The sequence below is a fragment of the Vicugna pacos genome, chromosome 2 (genome assembly GCF_048564905.1).
Source record: "Vicugna pacos chromosome 2, VicPac4, whole genome shotgun sequence".
Taxonomy (NCBI): domain Eukaryota; kingdom Metazoa; phylum Chordata; class Mammalia; order Artiodactyla; family Camelidae; genus Vicugna; species Vicugna pacos.
The window spans coordinates 109,893,870-109,914,975 of record NC_132988.1 but is presented as its reverse complement, the minus strand read 5'-3'; the positions used below and the strand labels follow the sequence as shown (position 1 = coordinate 109,914,975).

Below are 21,106 nucleotides of genomic sequence, written 5' to 3'. Positions count from 1 at the left end.
TTGTGGACAGTCAGAGGGAACCCCTGGGAGGAAGGGCAGGATGCCAGGACAGCACAGCAAAGTGGTTGGGAGCATGGGCACCAGCGCCAGGCTGCCCAGGTTCACGCTCCAGCCCTGCAGCGCTGCTGCGCGGCCCTGCGCGAGCTCTTTAACCTGTCTGGGCTCCCTCACCTCAACATGCGGTTCATACTGGTCCCTTTCACATGGATTGTTACAGGATTAATAGGGCAAATATCTAAAAACGCTTAACACTGTGTCTGGCACATAGTTATAATCATATAAAGAACTGACCAAACGTTTAAGAAAGAGAGGTTTCTTTCTCTGAATCTTAATTCTCAAAAAAGTTATCCTCAACTTTTTTGAAGATGTGCTAAACATAATCGTATTTAAGGAGCAGTAAAGGGGAGATACCTTGGTCTGAGCTCTGGGTACGAAACAAACCAAGGGTTAGGAGACAGCCAGAGGTGATCAACAGTCACCCAGTCTAAAGCAAGGGTGACAAATGGCGGTAGCAGGTCGGAGGTGTGGAACAGGTAAACTCTCCCTCACGATCCCTGGGGAGGGGACTGGACTTTCTCCCAGGGCCCAGTCATTTTTTTTAAATGTTATATTGAGGTAAAGTTTACAGTAGTGAAGTGCACAGACCTCATGTGTACAATTGAATGAGCTTTGACAAATGTACACAACCATAATACCAACACTTCAGTCAAAATATAGAACATTTTCATCACCCAGAAACCTCCCTTGCATCCTCTTCCAGTCAATCTGCCATCCATCGGCAGCCAAGGCTTTGATTTGCATCACCACAGATTAGTTTTGCCTGATCTGAAGCATCATACAGGCAGAATCATGTGGTACATACTCTGCTGTGTCTGACTTCTTGGGCCATACATGATGTCTCTGGGACTCAACCATGCTGTTGTAAATGTCAGTAGTTCCATTTTTGTTGCTGAGTAGTATTTCATTACATGAATTTACCATGATTTGTTTACCCACTTTCCTACTGATAGACAGTTCAATTCTTTACACTTTAGTATGAATAAAGCTGTTAGAAATATTCTTGTACAAATATTTTCATGGATACATGTTTCCATTTCTTTTGCTTAAACTCCTAGGATTGGAATTACTGGTAGGTATACACTTAACTTTTTAAGAAACTAATAAATGGTTTCCCAAAGTGGTTGCACCATTTTATACTCCCACCAACAATGCATGAAAGTTCCAGTTGCTCTTCATCATTGGCAGCATTTTGTGTTGTCAGTCTTTTCATTTTAGCCACTCTAGTAGGTGGGAAATGGTATCTCGTTGTGGTTTCAAGTTGCACTTTGCCGATGACTAATGATGTTGAGCACACATTCATGGGCTTATGGACCATTTTATATCTTTTTTATGGAAGTGTCTCTTCAAGCATTTTGCCCATTTAAAAAGTAGGCTGGCTTTTTATTGTTGATTTATATAGATCAGTGGCTTGTCTATTCATTTTCTCAGTGGTATTTTTTAATAAGCAGAAATTTTAATTTGGATGAAGACCAATTTATGAATTTTTTCTTTATTAGTATTTCCATTCCTAAGAAATCATTTCCTACTCCAAATTTGCAACAATATTCTCCTACGCATTATAGTTTTAGCTTTTATGTTTAGATCTATGAAACAAATTAATTTTTATGCATAGGGTGAAGCAGAGGCTGATGTCCATTTTTTCTCATATGTTTATGAGTTCTAACACCATTCGTTGGAAAACTTTTCCTCTCTCCATTGAATTGCTTCAGCACCTTTAACAAAAATTAATCGGACATCTTTGAGCAGGCCTATTTCCAGGCCCTCCATTATTTACCACTGATCTATTTGCCTATCTGTACATTGATATCAGATAGTGTTTATTACTCTAGCTTCATTGTGTCTTGAAATTAGGAAAGTCTAAGTCCTCCAGCTTTGTTCTTCAAGATTTTTTTCTTTATCTAAGCTCCTTTGTTTTTCCATATCTATATTCAAGCAGCTTATTTACTTCTATAAAAAGAAATATTGGGATTTTATAAGGGATTGAACTGAATCTATAACTTAATTTAGAGTAAATTAAGATCTTAACAATATTGAGTATTTCAATCATGATCATTCTGTCTGTAAATAAAAACATTTTTACTATTCTTTTTTAATTTGTAGTCTTTTTTTCTTGCTTTATAGGACTGGCTAGGACCTTCAGGTCAATGTTACATAATAAGAGCAGAATTTTTGCCTTTTTCCCAATTTTAGCAGGTATGTGTCCAACATTTCACTGTTAAGCATGTCAGTTTATCATATCACAGTTCATCACAGATGACATTTCTCAGGTCTAAGAAGGTGTCTTCTATTCATGGATTGTAGAGTTTTCATCATGAAAGGATGTTAACTTGTCAAATGCTTTTGTGCATCAATTGAAATGATTACATATTTTTCCTCTTTATTTTTAATGTGGTGAATTATATAATTGCCTTTCAAATTTCAAACCAATCATGGATTCCTGGAATAAATTCTATTTGGCTATGATGTATTATTCTTTTTCTATATTGCTTGATTTGATTTTCAAACATTTTGTTGAGGATTTTCCATTCATGAAGAATATTAGTTTGTCTATATTGATGAATGTTCTATGTGCCTTGAAAAAACTTTATTCTGTAGTTGTTCAGCATATTGTCTATATCAATTAGACTAAGTTAGTTGATAGTGTTGTTCAAATCTTCTATGTCCTTACTGATATTAGTCTAGTTGTTCAATCAAATACTCAGAAAAGGGTGTCAAAATCTCCAGCTATGGTTGTGGGTTTCTTCATTTAATTCTCTCAGTATTTGCTTCATTATCTTTAAAGCTCTGTTACTAGGCAATACACATTTAGGACTGTTATGTCTTCCAGATGAACTGACCCGTTTACCACTATGAAACATCTCTTTTTAATTCCTGGTAAAATTCCTCCTTCTGAAGTCTACTTTAATATGAATACAACCATATAAGCGTCCTTACGTTTCATATTTGCATGGTATGTCCTTAGCCTTTTTAGCTCAAACCTATCTGTGCCTGCATTAGGGCTGCCATAACAAAACACCACAGAATGGGTGGCTTTAAAAGCAGAAATTTGTTTTCTCATAATTCTGAAGGCTAGAAGTCCAAAATCAAAGTGTCAGCAGGTTTGGTTTTTCTAGGGCCTCTGTTCTGAAGCTTGCAGATAGCAAACTTCCGTCACCGTGTCCTCATGTGATTGCCCCTCTCTCTGTGTTACCAGTGTGCTTATCTCCTCTTCTTATAAGGACGCCAGTCATCTTGGGTCAGGACCACCCAATGACTCTGTTTTAACTCAATCACCCTTTTAAAGTCCTACCTCTAAATACATTCACATTCTAACACATTGGGTGTTAGGGCTTCCCGTGTGAATTTGAGGGGGTGCACCATTCAGCCCATAACAGTGTCTTTATACTTAAACATCTCTCCCCCAGACAGCACATATTAATGTCTTGCTTTTTTATCCTCTCTGGCAATCTCTTTCTTTTAGATGACGTGTTTGCTTCACTTACCTTGTAATTATTAAAATGATTTGGCTTAAATCTACATCTTCCTCTTTGTTTTCCATTTGCCCAATTCCTTTTCTTATAGTTCTTCTTCTGTTCTTCTTTTTCTACCTTCCTACCTAACAAATATTTTTTAGTATTCCATTTTAGTTCTTTGACTGGGGTTTTAAGCTCTTCTTTGTATTAATGTTTAATATTGCTCTATGGATTATAATTTATATCCCTAGTTTATCACAGTCTACTTAGAGTTAATATTGTAACTCTTCATATAAAATGTAAGTCCCTTATAACACTATAATCCCATTAATCCTATCCCTGTCCTCTGTACTAGTGTGGCCATATATTATTCAACTACCTGCATTATGAACTCCATAATATGTTTTTATTACTATTAAGCAATTAGATGTCTTTTAAAGAAGTTAACAGAAGGAAAAACAGTAGTTTTTTACATTTACTATACACCTACCAATTCTGATGCGCCTTCATTTTCTCTTGTTGATCCAAGTTTAAATTTGATATTATTTCCTTTCAGCTTTAATAAATTCCATTACCATTTATCTTATTTCATCTTGGCTGATAAAAAAATTCTCTTAGCTTTTATGTACCTGAAAAAGTTTTATTTCACTCTCATTTTTGAAGGCTATTTTCCCTAGGTTTAAATTTGGACTTGACAAGTTTTTGGTTTTTTTTTTTTTCTTTTTGTACTTTAATGATACTGCTCCACAGTGTTCTGGCTTTCAGAAGAAAATGAGGCAGGAAGGCTGATGAGAAGTCACTTGTCATCTGTATTCATGAGAAGTCAACTCTCCCTTGTATTTAATTTCTCTTTTTAAAAAGATGTCTGCTTTTTAAGATTTTGGGGGAGATATATTTTGCTTTCAGCAGATTTTCTATGATGTATCTAGGCATTGTTGTCTTTGAATTTATTCTATGGGGAGTTCACTGAACTTCTTGACTATGTAAATTGATGTCCCACAACAAGCTGGGGGAATTTTCAGTCATTATTTTTCCAAATATTTTTTCTTGTTCCATTTTCTTCCCTTTTTTTCTCTTGGGCTCCAAATGTATGCATATTAGGCCCACAAGTCACTAAGAGTCGCTACATTTTTTAAAAATCTTTTTTCCCTTCATTCTCTGGACAAGACAGTTTCTACTGATCTGTCTTCAAGTCATTAACTTTTCTTCCATAATTTTAATTTGCTGTTAAGCCTATTCACCGAGGTTTTCATTTTAGCTATTGTACTTTACAGTTTTAGAATTTCCACTATTTCAAGGTTTTCACTTCTCTGCTGAAATTCCCTATTTGCTCACTAATTGTAACAATCTTTTCTTTTATGTCCTTGAACATAACTCCTACAATTGCTTTAAAGTCCTTGTCTGTTAAATTCCACTATCCAGGTCACTTTAGGGCTTGCTTCTATTGGCTTTTTTTCTTGATTACCAGTCACATTGTTCTGCTTTATTGCTTGTTTCATAATGTTTCCATCAAATGCTCAATATTGTAGATAATAGAATGTAGGGACTCTGGGTTATGTCTTCCTTTCTAAAGTGTTAAGTTTTGTTATGGCAGGCAGTTAAATTACTGAAGGCTCTTTCTGATCCTTTCATGCTTGGATATGTCTTTTGTTAGAGCAGGTACATTTCAACATTGTCTTTTGTTCTAGGGTGTGGTCCTTATCCTATAGGGTATGTTTCTTACTCCTAAAGTGTGACTTTTCTGAGGTCTCTACTAAATGTCTATGGAGATTAGAAAGGCCTTTTAATTCTGGCTAAGCTGGGACTCCAGTGCCTCCCAGCACTGCATGACCTCTGGTATCTCCATTTTTCTCAGCCCCATGGCAGCAGCCCACTCCTAGGATTCATGGAGTCTCATCTTGTACATGCTCACTCAAGCCCTTGGCAAGGACCTGTGGAAACTCTCATAGATTTCTGCCCTCTCTCCCCCCGCATAGGATTCTCTCTTTTGGTGCCCTGTCTTACAAATGCCAGCCTCTTTAGCAGCCTTGAGCCTGGATATCTGCCTCCTCAGCCCAGCCTGCCTCCACTGGATGATTCTCGGCATGTGGTTGGCACTGTCTCCAGGCAGAAAGGCAGGAGCAAATGTGGGGTGATCGTGGGATTCAGTGCATGTTTCCCTTCTGAAGAACACTGTCCTACTCTGCATAGCATCTCATTACTCAAGCGAGCCGTCTCATTTATTTTGTTCAGTTTTAGAGTTGTTTCTAGAAAGAGGGAAACTCTAGTACCAGTTACTCTGTGTTGGCTGGAAGTGGACGTTTCAGTTATTACCGAGTATTAAAAGAGAAAGTGACCTTGGAAAAGTAAAAGACCTGTGGAATTTCATGTTGCACATAAGAACAGCTGCCTAAGTTGACATGTGTTTAAAAGTATGATTTCTGGAGCCAGAGAGACTATCATCTGGATGCTGTCATCTGCTGGTGTGTAACCTTGGGCAAGTTACTTAACCTCTCTGGTCCTCAATTTCCCTCATCTTTAAAATGAAGTAGGTAAGTCAATAACAGTATCACCTAAAGAAGATTAAATAGGTTAATCCTTTAAGTGTGCTTGTCATACTCCAACATTCAGTATATATTTTTATCATCATCCTTATTTCCTGGAACACTAATGGGAATTTCTGTCTGACTGCATTTTATTGCCCCCAGCTCCCTCCTATCATAAAAATCTGATCCTAGCTCTCACAAAGCAAGCCATAGCTGACTCTCTTCACTTCCCTGCCCCCATTAAAGTTGATTCTAACCTGCTACCCCCCACAACCTTAAATTAACAGCCAAAGGAAAAGCCACCACTCTCTTAAAGCCACCATGCCAGAAGTTCCCTGACAAGCATCCTTCAAGGGGTTACCTACTAAATATGAAGTCCCATCCCTAAAGAAACCAATGCATTTGTTCTGTCCTGCAGTCTCCGACCTTAGCTCTTTCTATTCCTTTCTCATCACTGCTCAGCCCTTCCACCCCAACTAAAACCTCTGTGAAAGAAGCCTCCAGACACCACAATTCCTTGTCTGCTTCTACAGTTGAGGAATCCCCTTACCAATATAGCTACCTGTTAGAAAAAGACGTTGTTGTGACCACCACCTGCTGTTGGTCTTCCCAGCATTCTCTCCCTGGGGAAGCCATTCCTCTTTCCATGGTGATCCTGTTTAGTTCACAAGATTCCAGTGCAGCTAATTGTGCCCTCATCTCCAGGTGGACCCAGGGAAGGGCCTTTGACACATACCTGGCCCATCAGAGCCAGGCATCTCCTTGGCCAGAATGATGGGCTCAGGGATGGACATGTGACCCAGGCTGGGCTCCTTAGAAGCCTCTCTGAAATTCCTGCCAGTATTTTCAGGGTAAAGATTATCTGTTTCCCTTTGAAACTATGGGTTTTAAACAGGATTTGTGACTGCCAGTGGTAAGTGACAGTACCAGCACTTAGTCTGGAGGCCTGACCCCAGAGTCTGATCCTTTAACTGCTGTGGTTACATACCTCATAGATCCTGAGACAGAATCTGGAGGGAGCTGTGCAAGTCTTATTAGCTGGAGAGCTCCCTGCACTGTAGGGTGCTTGACCCTGCCATTGACATGCCTTAGGGGTGCAGGCTCTGCTTCCTCAATGCTATGTTCTGAATCTTTCTGTCCCCTCAAAAGTCATACTTTGGAGCCTATTGCCCAATATTATTAAGAAATGAGGCCTTTGTAAGGTGATTAGGTCATGACGGTGAAGCTCTCGTGAATGGGATTAATGCCTTTATAAAAGGGGCCCTAGACAGCTCCCTTGCCCCTTCCACCTTGTGAAGATACAGTGAATGATGCCTTCTATGAACCAGAAAGTAAGCCTGTATCCATCACAGAATCTGCCTTCACCTTGACCTTGGATTTTCCAGCCTCCATTCCTGTGACAAGTAAATTTCAGTTGTTTATAAGCCGCCTAGTCTATGAGATCTTGCTAAGCAGCCCAGATGGACTATGGCTACCCACTGCTTAGAGAGCTGCCAGATGGGAGCAGGGCTTCCCTGTCATCTGTCAGGACCGCATACAAGCTGCTTATTAATGTGGGGCAGTGGATTATAACTGTGGTGGCCTCAGAGTCACCTGGGAAGCTTCCTCAAAACACACGGGGCTGGGATGTACCAAGACCTCCTGTATCAGAATCTTGTGAGCTGGTGTGACAGACTGTAACTGTTCAGCAAATCTTCACTCTTCCCTTCCTCTGCCTTCTGTGGTCTATGAACTGAATTGTTTCTCCCAAAATTCACATGTTGAAGCCCTAATCAGCAATGTGATCATATCTGGAAATGAGGGCTTTGAGAGGTAATTAGGTCATGAGGGGGAGCCCTCACGGTGAGATCAGTGCCCTTATAAGAAGAGACACAGGAGGGACCTCCCTGCAACACCAACTGCCGCCTCTCTTGTCTCCACATGAGGACACATCAAGAGGATGGTCCCGTGCAAGCCAGGAAGAGAGCTCTCACCAGGAACTGATAGGGCCACCCCCTTGATCTTGGACTTCCCAGCCTCCAGAACTGTGAGACATCATCCTCTGTAGTTTAGGCCACTCAGTGCATGGTACTGTTATAGCTGCCCAGGCTGACTAAGACATGTGGGGGGCCTAGTCTCTGCCCAGGGATATTAGTTTTTGTCATGCGACTCACTTTGGCCAATGGAATGTGGGTAGAAATGAGAGAGTGCAGTTCTGAGTGTAGGCTGTAAGAGGCATTGTATGATTCCATCAGCTTTTTTGACCTTCTTCCCTTTACCATGACAACAACATGCCCTAGATAGAGGCTAATCCATCAGTCTCAGACCCAGAATGAGAAGGCATCTGGAGCGGACTTAAACTCTACCCGTGGTTTGGGGCAGAGCAATAACACCTGACTGTCAGCCAGGAGCTAACCTTATATAAGGCCAGCAAAGCTTAGCAGAGCCAAGAATAAAGACAGCTGACCTATTAGTTAATCACTGGTATTTTGGAAATGTTTGTTACAGTAGCATAAGCTGACTAATACAGGGAATAAGGTGGGCGATTTCCCCTTGGTGACAAAGCTCCTTCATCTCCCTTACTTAGTTGAAGAAGAGTGAGCAGAGGTTTTAGGGCCAGTCCAGATCTGTCTGAATTGTGGGCAGTTTATTAACCTTTTTGAGTCTCAGGTTATTAATCTAAGAAATGGCCTCTCTGGGTTGATGTGACAATTAAATAAGATAGTTTATGTAAAGCCCACAGCTATGCTGAAGACATACAAGCCATGTCTGTTCCCTCACTAAGCATCATGCAGGGGTCAGTGATAAATACTTAAGGACAGAATGAACGAATGAATGAATCCTTCCAAGTCTGAGTCCTCATTCACTGGGGCCCTCGGAAGTCTGCATGTCCTCCTGTACCTCTCCTCTTCATCGCTGCTGGTTCCTTCTTCAGCTGCTAACTTATCTTGATGGTCCTCCCCTCTGGGCAGAGTCTGAGAAGGTTCATTTGACTTCAAGCATGGATCCTAAGGCAAAACAGGTGCAAGATGAGATTCAGTACAGTTCCCTGAGTCAACCTGTGATTTATTAAATCACAGAGCGGAGAAGAGGAGCCCCCAGCAATCCGGTGTCAGTGCCCGGCTCCCAGGCCTAGGACGGAGGCCTGTGATGACTCGATGCCGAGCACAGTGCCTGGCTTAGGAGCGGTGTCAGCCCTTGTCCCTGGACTCTGTTTTCCAGTCTGCCAAGCATGTCACACAGCTGGCAAAACTAGAGCACGGAGAGAGGAAGTAGCTTATCCAGGGTTCCCATCAGTGAATAGCAGAAATGAAGTGCAGTCAGGGAACCTGACCCTGGGGCTAGTGTGGGGACAGAGGACAGGGCCAGCAACAGTCACTGGTCCACATGTGTGAGCAACTGGTATTATTATACCCATTTTACAGGTGGCACTGCTCTGTCTCATCACACAGGATCTGAAAACATGGAACCTGGCCAGAGGCATTGAGAAGTGGGATGTGGTGGTAGGACAATATGGAAACCCTGAATTAATAATGAGGTTTGGAATTTTCTCTCAATTGAATTTGTTCATTATTATTTCCCCTTTCCACAGAGTCTAAAATGTGAAAAAGACTTTCTTATTTTGATTTTTCTACTTGGTATAGCAACCACTGTCCAAGGAAAACAGTATAATAAGACAGGCAAGGAACAGATTTCTTTGTTGAGAAATCTCATTTTATAATAATAAATCGCAACCTAGCTTTTCCACTAACCGCTTTCATGGCCTAGAGCCAGTCTCTTTTCCGGACCTGAGCCACATCAGCTGTAAAGCAAAGGGGTTGGTTCCATCTGTGGTTTTTAAACCATGTTCCAGGGACCCTGGGAGATGTCTGAGGGGCCCTTCGCAGCGGAAGAGGGCAGAGCTGAGGCTGGAGGATGGGGCCTTGGGCTCCAGTCCCCCTTAACCTGGAATAAAAACTGCTTTGGTTGCCTTCCCAGTACTCAAATGTCTATTAAAGGCCACCAATGTCAAAGCCAATGATGACCTCCACGTGGCCAAACCCAGTGGTCACTCCTTGGGCCTCAGCTGAATGGACCTCCCTGCAGAACTAGAAACCTCCGATCACTCCTTCCTGCATGCAGCCCCCTCTCGTGGGTTTCCTCCTCCGCTAAAGCTTCCTCCTCTCCTGCCCCAGACCTCAGTCCTTGGACTTCTCCTTTGTCCTGGGCCATGGGCACGTTTGGCTCTATGATAAAAGATGCCGGACTCTCCCGCAGGTCACCTGTACCATCAAAGTTGGAGCTTTGTTGGCCTCAGAAGCTGACACTGTTCAAGTGCAGCCTCATGGGCTGCATTCATCCTTGGTCTTTCTCGTTCCCCGTCTGTCCTTCTCTCCTTCTGACTGCCAGCCAGCCCTGCTTTAGGCCCACTTTAAACCCCACACCAGATTCAGGAGCAATAGCTGAACATAAAGTATTTAAGTGGCTCCCACAATTACACCAGGTCATTTCCTAAAATGAATGCCATATTCCATATCATTTCTACTTATCTGTTTCTCTGAACTGATGAATCCTTTAATCTCCAGACCCCACTGATGCTTCAAAGCCCTAGTGAACTGTCCCTTCCTCCAAGAAGCCTTCACAGTCTCTTTTGCTGCAATTGTACTCTTTCTTCTTGAAGTTCCCACAACAGTTATTTTGGTACCATAATTTGTTCACAGATACTTCTTGGTCATTTACTAGGTGCCAGGCACTGTTCCAGGGACACAGAAAGAAACCAGACAGACAGAAGTTTTCCTGCTTTGTATTATTACAGGAGTGTTCTCTCTCTCCCTTCCTGGAACATAAATGAAGGTGAAAGTAATCCCAGATGTAGTGTTCAAAGTCCTACAGCCGGTAACTGAGAACGCTCAGCATGGCCATCCTCCATTGCCTGAACTGCCTCTTCAGTGTTTGTAACTGGACACTGAAGTCCGGCTGGTTGACACGTGCTAGCTGCAGGTCCCAGTGAGTTTGGCTCACTGCTGTGCACTTTCAGAAATGGTGCCACTGCCCAGCCTACAACCTTCACACGGATCCGAGGCTAAAAGGTCCACCTCTGCCTTGTACTTTCAGGTATTTGGGGCATTAAAGTGTCTTGGAGATTTCCAATTCTTATGAAGTCCAGAAGTAAAGATCATAGTCTAAACAGAAGAGCTTTGTGAGACACAGGTTATAAACACACATTCTGTATAATGTGGGGGGAAACTGCACAGTGAATGTGGAAGAACCACCAAAAATCAGAATAACATAATACTACAGCATAAATATACACATGATAATCAAAGTTAATTAGGTCCAGGTTTCAAAAGGGAAATTTAAAGTTACAGGGAAATTTTGGTAAATAGAAAGCACAAGCTATGTTGGCCAAAACAATCCTAGTGGTACCAGCAATCACAGTAAACAAGAAGAAGTGACTTAGTTCCACACGGATATCCCCATCCTGGTAAAGGGAATCATTCCCTAGAACCCTCTAATAGTGAACCTGTAGGCACCGAACAACAGAGACTGAAAACATAAGGCAAAATATTCAGGAATGTAGGGAGAAATGGGCAAATTTATAACTATAATGGGGGATTGTAATAAACACCTCTCAGAGACACAAATCAGGTACACAAAATGAGCTAGGATGTGGAAGATCTGAACAAGATTACTGAGCTAAACTTAACAGCTAAAAAAGAATACTTATCACTGCTAACATTTATATGATGCTTAGTGTGTGCCAGGCCCTCAAGACTATAACGTGGGTATCATCCCATTTTAAAGATGATGAAACTGAGGAGGAGTTATGCAGGAGAGGGTCTGTAACTTACCCAAGGTCATACTGGTCACATCACAGAACCAGAATTCAAATCTATATACTCTAACAACCAATCCGAGAATATATGCTTTTTCTCTATCACATAGAAAACATTTTTAAGAACTGACCCCACAGCAGGCTACAAACAGATCTCAGCACAGACCATACTACCTAATGACAATGCAATAAAATTAGAAAACAATAAGAAAGAAGGTTTAAAAAAATGAGATATACTTCAAAACACTGGGATACTGATCAAGACATACACTTAGAGGGACATTTACAGCCTTAAATGTATTTATTAGAGAATAGTCAAGAAGTTAGAAAAAGAATAACATAATAAACCCAAAGTAAGTAGAAGGAAAGAGTTATGAAAGACAAAATTAATGACAGAAAAAAAATAGATCTGACCAATACATCTGAAAGCTGGCTTTTTGAAAAGACACATCAAACTACGGGGTAAGACTGAGCAAGGCAAAAGGGAGAAGGAACTTACAGCAACATGAATAATAGACAAAAATCTCATGACAGTCATGGAGATGAAAAAGAATTTCAAATGTGCTCTGAGTCACTGTGCAGACCGTGAAAGAGAGTGTGCAGGATGTAATTTCTGGGCCACATTATCGACCACTGATACAGTTAAAGGCATCCTGGGCAGGAGTCCAGAAACAGGAGAGGATGGAAATGCTTAAAAAGGCTGATGATGCACTGGATGACTACAGCGGCCCCTAGCCACACACGGCACTTGTCTATTTCCACACTTAACTCATAGATGCCTGAGACCCAGGGAGGAGGGCAGGAAAGGCACCACTGTCCCCATGTTCCAGATGGAGATCTAAGATCAGAGAAGTCCAGTGACTTGTCTCAGGTCACACAGCCACTGGAGAGCAGCACAGGACCAGACCCCGGGTTGTCCCACTCCCATCCGTGTCATTTCTTGTGACTGCACCGGCACTCGGCTGTGCTGTGTTGGCACAATCGAAGCTGCCAATGTCAGGGCCTAACTGGGTGAGTTAAAATCAGGTTGTACAAACATGCTGCTGAGAAAGATCTGCAAAACAGACACTCAAAGTCAACTTGAGAGATGAAGGCTGCTTCCCAAATCAACAGGGAGGTGAACTCCGTTATCCTCTCTGTTTCTGTTCACTTGTTTCCAGCCCCACAGAGCATCCTTCTCAGAAAAGGACATGCGCTCTCTCCTAGCCCGCAAGTAACTGAAGGACCCTAGTGTTCTTCTAAATCATCCTCTGGCTGAGGCTAATTTTGGAAGGCGTTTCTCATCTAACCTTTTCACTATCAGGCTCAAATGGTACACTCGGTTCCATGCATTCAGCCGTTATGTCAGGTATCAGTTTATGCACAAGGAGGTGCACACAGCTGCCATATGCAGGTGCTCCAGGTGCTGGAAGGATAAAGATTAATAAGATACAGTACTTGATTTCAACAAACTAATGGTTCAGTGGTGGGGACCAAGAGATGATCTACACGGAAAAAATATTCCTCCTTCACCCCCTACCTTGTGTACGTGGTGTTTTAGGCCAAAGTACATCATTTAAAAGGAGCTAGGGTGCCATCTAAATATTGCACAAATGGACTGAACTGTGGAAACGAACAGCTGGCTGAAAGAGGACTGTCAAGTCCGCCAATACTCATTTCTCTGAATTCCAAGTGGAGCTGACTCTCCAGTGGCCCCTTTTCTGGTCACCTGCTTGGGGTCCCAGGGAGCTCCTCCCTGCGCCAACCCTGAGCCACTCTGGGTGTATCCTGAGTCAATCGTCCCTAATTCACCCTCTTGCATCTCCCTCCAGGCATTTGCTCAGGTTCTGCCCAGGGCTCTGTCTCCAGTGCTAAAGTGTGCCCAGAAGAACAAGTCGTTCTGTCTCTCCCCCAACCATCCGCTGCAAGAGCCTCCTCCCAACTCCTCCCCAACAAATGGCTGGTTATTTTAAACCCGTGTTCTCATTAGGTCTTCATCTTTCATCTTCTAGGCAGTGAACATCTTCTGGACTGTTTCCATTTTAAAGGAACACCCACGCCCAGGAGATCTCCTCGAAGGAAATATTGAAAGTCATTCTCAGGTTCACTTGACAGTCTTTGAAAAGTAGCATCATGTACATCTTAAAATAGAACACGTAATGCAATGGGGTTTTCTGCGATGATTACAGGGGACTGTAATGGACACTATAAAGTCACCTTACATTTATAGACTCCTTAACAGTTTTGGAAAGTGTCTTTGTGTGCTTTCTTCCATTCATTACCACAGGTCTCTGGGGTGTGGAGGGCGGGGGTTATCACAGACACTTTACTAACCAGAAGCCGTATAGAATCGTGCTTTGGGCCTTGGTGCTGCTCTTTGGGCCTCAGTTTCCCTAACTGTAAAACAAGGATAATAATAACACTTGCCTCACGGGGTTATTCTCTGACTGTGCAAAGCACTACGTTCTTGGTCCAGAGTCTGTGTCTGCCACTAGGAGTAATGAGAGCACTGAGCTCAGAGAGGTTTTTGGAGTTGTCTGGGGTCTCCAAGCAGGTCTGGGGTAAAGTTGGGGTGGAATCCATGTCCTAACCCTGAGACCAGAGCTGTCACACTGCCCTGCGCCTTCATCCTGGGCTCCAGCAGGTCTCAGTCCGATTCTTAGCCAGGAATTTCTCCATGGAGTGGGTCTCCGGGCAACCTGCCCGGTTCCATGTCAGATGGAAGCAGACCCCTCAACTCGGATCAGAGGGTACATCACAGTTGTTTAAGGGCTTAGTGATCATCTGCCTGCCGACGCCCTGGGCTTCACCTGACCCTCCAGGTGCGATGTGGGGGGACAGCTGCCCAGCAAACCACGCAGGGCCTCCCTGAGTGTGCAGGGGGCACTTCTCAGGCCCGGGAGACCGCCGGAGCCGTGCCTCCACTCCCTCCCCACCGGCCCCAGGGATTCCACCTGGGACCTTTCACAATGCTCACTGCCCCCCACCCCCACCCCATCCACCCCTTCCGATGAAGTCACGTCCAGCCCAGTACCCAGGCAGAGGGCACTCCTGGGTGCAAGCTACCTGCACCTCCCTGGGCACAGGCCTTGCTGTCCCACACTGACTGCACAAGCCTCTTCCTGCCATTAGTGTAGCACTGATCACACTGGGTTATTAAGTCAGTAAATATTTATTTCCCCCCTTTGAAACAGAGCTCCCCAAGGACCAGGACTGGGCCTCGTGCACCCCGGCTCCCAGCCCCATGCCCTGCATAGTGACAGCACTTGTAAACACTTGTGGAGGCAAAATGACTTGAATAATAATGACCACAAATGACTCTCCTTTTTCTTTTGGAGACCATGCAGGCAGGGGATCTAGGGAAACTTCACGCCTTCTCTGCCCCCACTTCACTGGGACCCGGGCACCAGAATCTTCCAGAAAAAAAGTTTCCTTTAGAATTACCAAGGCTGAATGGTTTTCTGGAAACCAATGACTAAAACTGGGACTCTGGAAGAATCAAGGAGACGAGACACGAGAGACCAGGACAAAAGGCTCAGCGAAGCCCCAGCTGTCTCTGGCGGGGACGGAGCCCCGCCTAGGTCTGGCAACCCTCCCTTCGCACGCACTGGGAGTGGGGTGAAAAGTTGGCCTTATTATTTATACCTCTCTTGACTCACTACAGTGCTTTGGCAGAACAGCTAAGAGTCTAAAATAAAACTCCTGAGTCTCCAACTAACTTAAATTGTACAGCCCCAGTTGAACAAGAACATCTTTGGGGAAGTAGGTGTTTTGCACCGTTTGCTGGCATCCCTGTCCCCCCACCCCTGCACCCCCATCAGCCACAGACCGGTCCCGCGCTGCCAGCCTTCCTCTGCGTTACCTCCACCCTTGTGGTGTCCCGTGTGGTCGCAGGGATGCCCGCGTGCAGGTGCTGCCTGGGCATTCAAACACCAACTCCGCAGGAAAACTTTCTGTTTCTGACATCATGCAATGAATGTTAACTGAGCGCCTTTGTTTTGGGTTAAACTGTGCCCCCAAGAAGAGACGGTGAAGTCCCCCCAGGACCTATGAATGTGATCTTCTTTGGAAATTGGGCTTTTGCAGATGTAATTACTTAAGATGAGGTCACACTGGATTAGAGTGAGTCCTAAATCCAATGAGTGTTGTGTCCCTATAAGAAGGCCGTGTGGAGACCCAGAGGCGCACTGTGGGGGAGGCCAGGCGGTGACACAGGCAGGCTGGAGTGATACGGTGACAAGTCAGGGGACGCCGAGGATGACCACCAACCCCCAGAAGCTGGAGAGAGGGTGGAGCCACCAGGAGGAGCCCACCCTGCTTCGGATGATGCTTTGATTTTGGACTTCCAGCCTCCAAAACTGTGAGACAATACATTTCTGTGCTTTAAGCCCCAAGGGTGTGGTGCTTCACTGTGGCACCCTTGGAAAATAACACAGCCTGGCACAAGCCTGACAAACAGGAACTAGTTTCCGCCCTGGAGCCGCGCCCTGAAAGGGCGGCATCACTAGGGAGGGCCCGCGGGAGAGTCACCGGTGCGATGTGGATGTGGAGGGAGGCGGCAATGGGGCGTTATTATTACTGTTATGCGTCGTGCTGGGCAGAACCAAAGACCCCCCACCCCAGTCCGGTGCCTCTTTATCTGCCAGCCGGGCTGCTCTCACAGAGGGAGAGAAGATTCATCTGACAAGCCTTGTTCTTTTCCAAGCCACGCAAATAATGACTCAGAACTCTATTTTATTCGTGGTTTTTGCTGATTGATTTGGTAATGATTTTTTTTTTCAGGCATTTTGGCAGCTCTTGGGGGCGAAATGAAAGAGCTCATTAATGCCAGCATGTGTCCCTGCGGACACCAAAGTGCTGAAAAGGAGAAGAAAAATAGCCTTAATTAAAGCAGAGACAGCTGGAGGTTACCTGGGTGTCCAAAATGCTGCAGTGCTGGCAGTCCACTTCCGGGGACCTGTCATCGCCTCTCGGGGGACATACCTTATGCTGTTGGATAAATTCTTCCAGCCTTAAAACCTAAAACAAGAATAAAGACGCTCAGCAATGAAACAAAGTCCTCTCTCCCGGTTGTGGTCATTAATCTGGGAACCCTTTCCCCTAAATCAATCAGTTCTGGGGACAGTGCCCCACTAGACAAATTCCAGACGTGCTTCTACAGAGGCCATTTCTAAGTGGCTAGCTGCTTAGTCTTTCCAGAAGAAAATGTGCCTGTCAGGTTTACAATATTCCACGCTTTATTCTCTTTAAATCATTCACGTCCATATATCTAGACAAGAGCTGCAGCATGGGTTCCATTGGCTTTCATAACATTCCTGGAAGGCCACCCTATTTCTTTTTTACATAGTCGGTAAAGAAGAAAAATAATATTTAAGAATTACACATGCAATATGAGAGAAGAGTGGCTAAAGGTGCTATTAAATTGTAAAGCCTTAATGATGATGATGATGATTAACCGACCAATTGTAGCCTGTCAGTTACACAGGCCGGCTTCCCTGCTCCAGACCTGGAGAAGGACAAGACCCATAACCATAAAGGAAACACGGATGTTACTGAAATTAATGCCCCTGGGGCACCATGCTTGGTATGAGGGGGCAAGGGGAAGGGAGGGCGTGAGAGCAAGATAATGGTAAGATAATAAAATGTGGTTCCTGCCTCCAGGGAGTTGCCATTTACGGAGGAGACAGATGGATGCTGACACTTACAGTAACATTCAGTAGACAGACATACAACATAATAAAAGTACCATTAATGGCACAGACCTAAGCATTTCACAGTGTGAAGTCCTTTAATCCTCTTAACAACTACCGTGAGGTTGGTACTACTGCAGAGAATTTACAGCAATAAACTCTGGCCAGGGACGTCCAGGGCAGTGTTAAGGGCACTGAAGGATGAACAAGAGTCTGCTGGTGGCAAGTTCCTCTCCCCAGTAACACTGCCCACAGCTCTTTTAAACTTTGACCTTGGTCTCTGGGCAGTCTGGGCAGATAGGCCCAAGAAGCAAACCCCTCGGTTCAGCTGGTCTACACCCATTCGCGACCCTGCTCTTGTCTGCCTCCACCGAGGAGGCCTGATGGCTAAGTCCTTGCTTTCCCAGGCTGGCCATGCGGCACAAATATTACCAGTGGGAGCAGGTGTCAGCTGGGGGCCTCTTCAGATGCTTTTGTTTTCCTGATGAAGTGGGCAGGCCTGGCCATCACTGCCTCTCCCCATTTCCTGCTTTACATTTGGACATGACAACTGGAGCCGTGACAGCCTTTGTCACAGCCTGGGGGAATCTGAGCTGACTTCCCCCAGGCACAGTGCCAGGGGCCTATGACATTTTTAGGGACCGTGAAAATGTTTTCATTCCTCCCAAAATCAGAATAAAAAAAAAGCAGCCTGGCTATATTCATCTTTATGCCAGTGCAGTCATAAAATATAATTAAAAAAGACTTTTCGATAAAGGAAAAAGAGCCCAGGAAACCGATAACATGTGGTGGGGGTTGGGGTGGGGAGAAGGCGGAACCAAGAAGGCTGCAGGTTTTCCAGGCCTGATATCATTTAGCCACAGAACTGACGCCAGCAGCCTCTGCCTCCCTCTTTCATGTTCGACATGAAGCGCCTCTGTTTAGCCTCTACAAATCAGGTTCTCTGTTACCTACAGCCGAATTTAGACCCCCAAGACAGCCGTCTTGCCAGGCCGAAGTCTTTTTCTTTCAGGATGCTGAACAGGAGATCAGGGCAGTTTCCCAACCTTCCCAGCATCTCAGTTAATCAGAAACTTCCAGGGCCCAGAACCATCACTCCTGAGCACGGCGTTCATTCGGGACTTACCTCAAGCAGCGAATTCTGGAGCTTCACACTCAGGGCCGCTTTCTCTTCTTCCAGCTGCTTTATTTCATTTTCTGATTTCTTCTTCACGTCTTCCAGCTGTGTTTCTACTTCCTGAATGATGATGAGAAGCGTTAACCACACAAGCCTCGAAAACACGGGCACGGCATACCCTGCCTTGTTCCCAAAGGGGCTCAAAGAAGCTCGCAAGAGTCATCAACTACTATAGGAAAGCATACATTAGAAACACATGAGAAAGTGCAAATGAAACAGGTGCTACATTCACAGCACAAAGCTGAATATATACTGGGGGTGGGGGGCAGGGTAGACCCCGGCTTTAAGTTTCGTAGCGTCAAATAAGAAAAGGGAATGAATGCTCACTGCTGACACAATTCTCAGTGTTCCATAACTCAAAAGGCCAACTACTTTCTCAGATGCAGGGAAATGTCAAAAGCAGGAGGAAATTTCTCCTTGGGTCTTCTCAACAGCATCCTTACTTTAGTCAATGTGAATGGAATAAATGACAAACTAAAAGGCCAGAGGGAAGAACTAAGGGAGATGCGTGGGGTGAGGGAGGAGGAGCAGGCAGGAGTCCGACGCGTGCAGCCTCGTAAACCACGTTAGTGAGCTTGAAGTCCCCTGTGAAGATGACAGGGGGCCTCTGGAGAGTTTGAAGCCAATGTGAGTTTTCAGATGATCCCCCTGGAATGGAGATTGGATTAGATGAAATGATGAGACAGGAGGCAGGGAGAACAACTGGGGGATGATCACACAGTCCACCAAGAAACGGCAGGTGACCGAGTGAGCGTGGAACCACTGAGGACAGAGAGAAGTGGCGGTATTCCAGGGCCACTGAAGAAGGATGGCTGACCCCTGAACAATGCAGGTTGGAGCTGTGCACATCCACTGACACGTGGATATTTTTCAATAGTAAACACAACAGTCCTACACAGTCCATGGTTGGTTGAACCCATGGATGTGGAGGAACTGCAGATACAGAGAGACAAAGATAAATTATAACTTGGGTTAATTCCCACGTTGTTCAAGGGTCAACTGTAGAATGAGTGGACTTTATAGCCGACTGAATGTGAGGGATGAGAGAGAAGTCATGGATGTCTGGGCTTCTGACTTGAGCATCTAAAGAGGTGCTGCTGCTGATCATCTGGATGACACCTTTACACTTTCCACAGGGCCAACCCCAGGCCAGGCCAGTGGCCCTGGGGTGGCCCTTAGCATAGTCCCTGGGGTAGGTCATTTAAAGAAGAAAAAAGGATGTGATTAGACTGTAAGGGTCACATGATGTGGACACAGCACTTCAGTCAGTCTGTGATCTCTTTTTGCAGGGCTGGTTGTTTTGCAGGGTTCATTTCCTAAAGACAATATATAAATCACCCTCCTGTCCAAAACAGGCTGAGATAACTTAAACAACCATCAGAAATAAGGGCTTTCCCTCAGCAAAAATTCCAAATTTTTTTTTTACTTCATTATTTGGCTCCTCATTCACAAAAGCTTTCACTGAACAAAAGTTCTGTTTAACGTGCTTACTGGTGCAGGGACTTGCTAACTCTGCCAAGGCATGTTCAGTGTAACAGCACGATCAGATCCCCTGCGAGGGAGATGCTTAGCACAAAGCAGTGGCTACTTCTAATTTCACGCAGCCCAGTTTCCTAGGGTCCCTATAATCCATCACAGCTTCAGCTGTTGCCTTGACAAATGGACCTAAAGGGAAAAAAAATTCCCCACAGATGGAAATACATGATTTCAGCAGTGATCTTTGGCATCGGTGAGCTACATTTTAGGTGCAGAATCATGTGGTTTGCTGTCAGGAAACACAGTTCTGGGTCACCTGGAAAACACAGATTAAAAGGAACCACGTCCACCTCCAGCTCATTCCAAAGTGACCTTGAGGATTTCAACAGGAAGCTTTCACATTCTCTTCCTAAATCAGGTGAAGAGAAAAGACAACTACAGAGACAAGAACGTCAGGGAAAGAAGGAGACTGATGATTTCGCATACATACGTTGCTGCCTCCCATACGGGGAATGGGGCTTCTGGGGCCAGTCATTCACAGGATTCACAGAGAACTTTCATAAGCTCTGTTCTCACCCAGCTGTGACAGTATCCAGGGAAAAGGGCTTTACTGCGTCCACCTCACATGGAGCAAATCCAATGGTTGGTAAGAGGCAAAAGCAGGACTCCCATCCTTTTTCTGCTTTCTTATCTAGACTGTCCACAGTTACTGGCAATTTAAGAAAGAAAGGAGCCACTGTGATTGGGAACAACAAATGAGCAACCTCAGAAAATTACCAAGCAGAGACTTCAGCTGGCATTTTAAAGGAAAACATGTTAACTTTTTTTAAGAAGAAAAATGACTATTTGGTCATTTATAAAATTACTATTTATAGTAAAGTTCATAGTGCAAGTGTAAAGAGTAAGCCATACAAAGCCACACATTTCACTCAGGGTCAACCATTAGCAATCAC

The 21,106-nt window shown here is 44.4% G+C and overlaps 1 protein-coding gene across 1 annotated transcript in view; it reads right to left on the bottom strand.

The window, feature by feature from the left end:
• Nucleotides 1–21,106, bottom strand: part of FAM184B (family with sequence similarity 184 member B) — a 101,225-nt gene that overhangs the window by 17,969 nt on the left and 62,150 nt on the right. The window contains exons 6-8 of the mRNA XM_006208107.4: nucleotides 18,627–18,737; nucleotides 16,722–16,829; nucleotides 8,918–9,024 (exon numbers count right to left, since the gene is read on the bottom strand). Of these exons, the coding sequence (XP_006208169.2) occupies nucleotides 8,918–9,024; nucleotides 16,722–16,829; nucleotides 18,627–18,737 (326 nt within the window). The remainder of the gene's footprint in view (nucleotides 1–8,917; nucleotides 9,025–16,721; nucleotides 16,830–18,626; nucleotides 18,738–21,106) is intronic.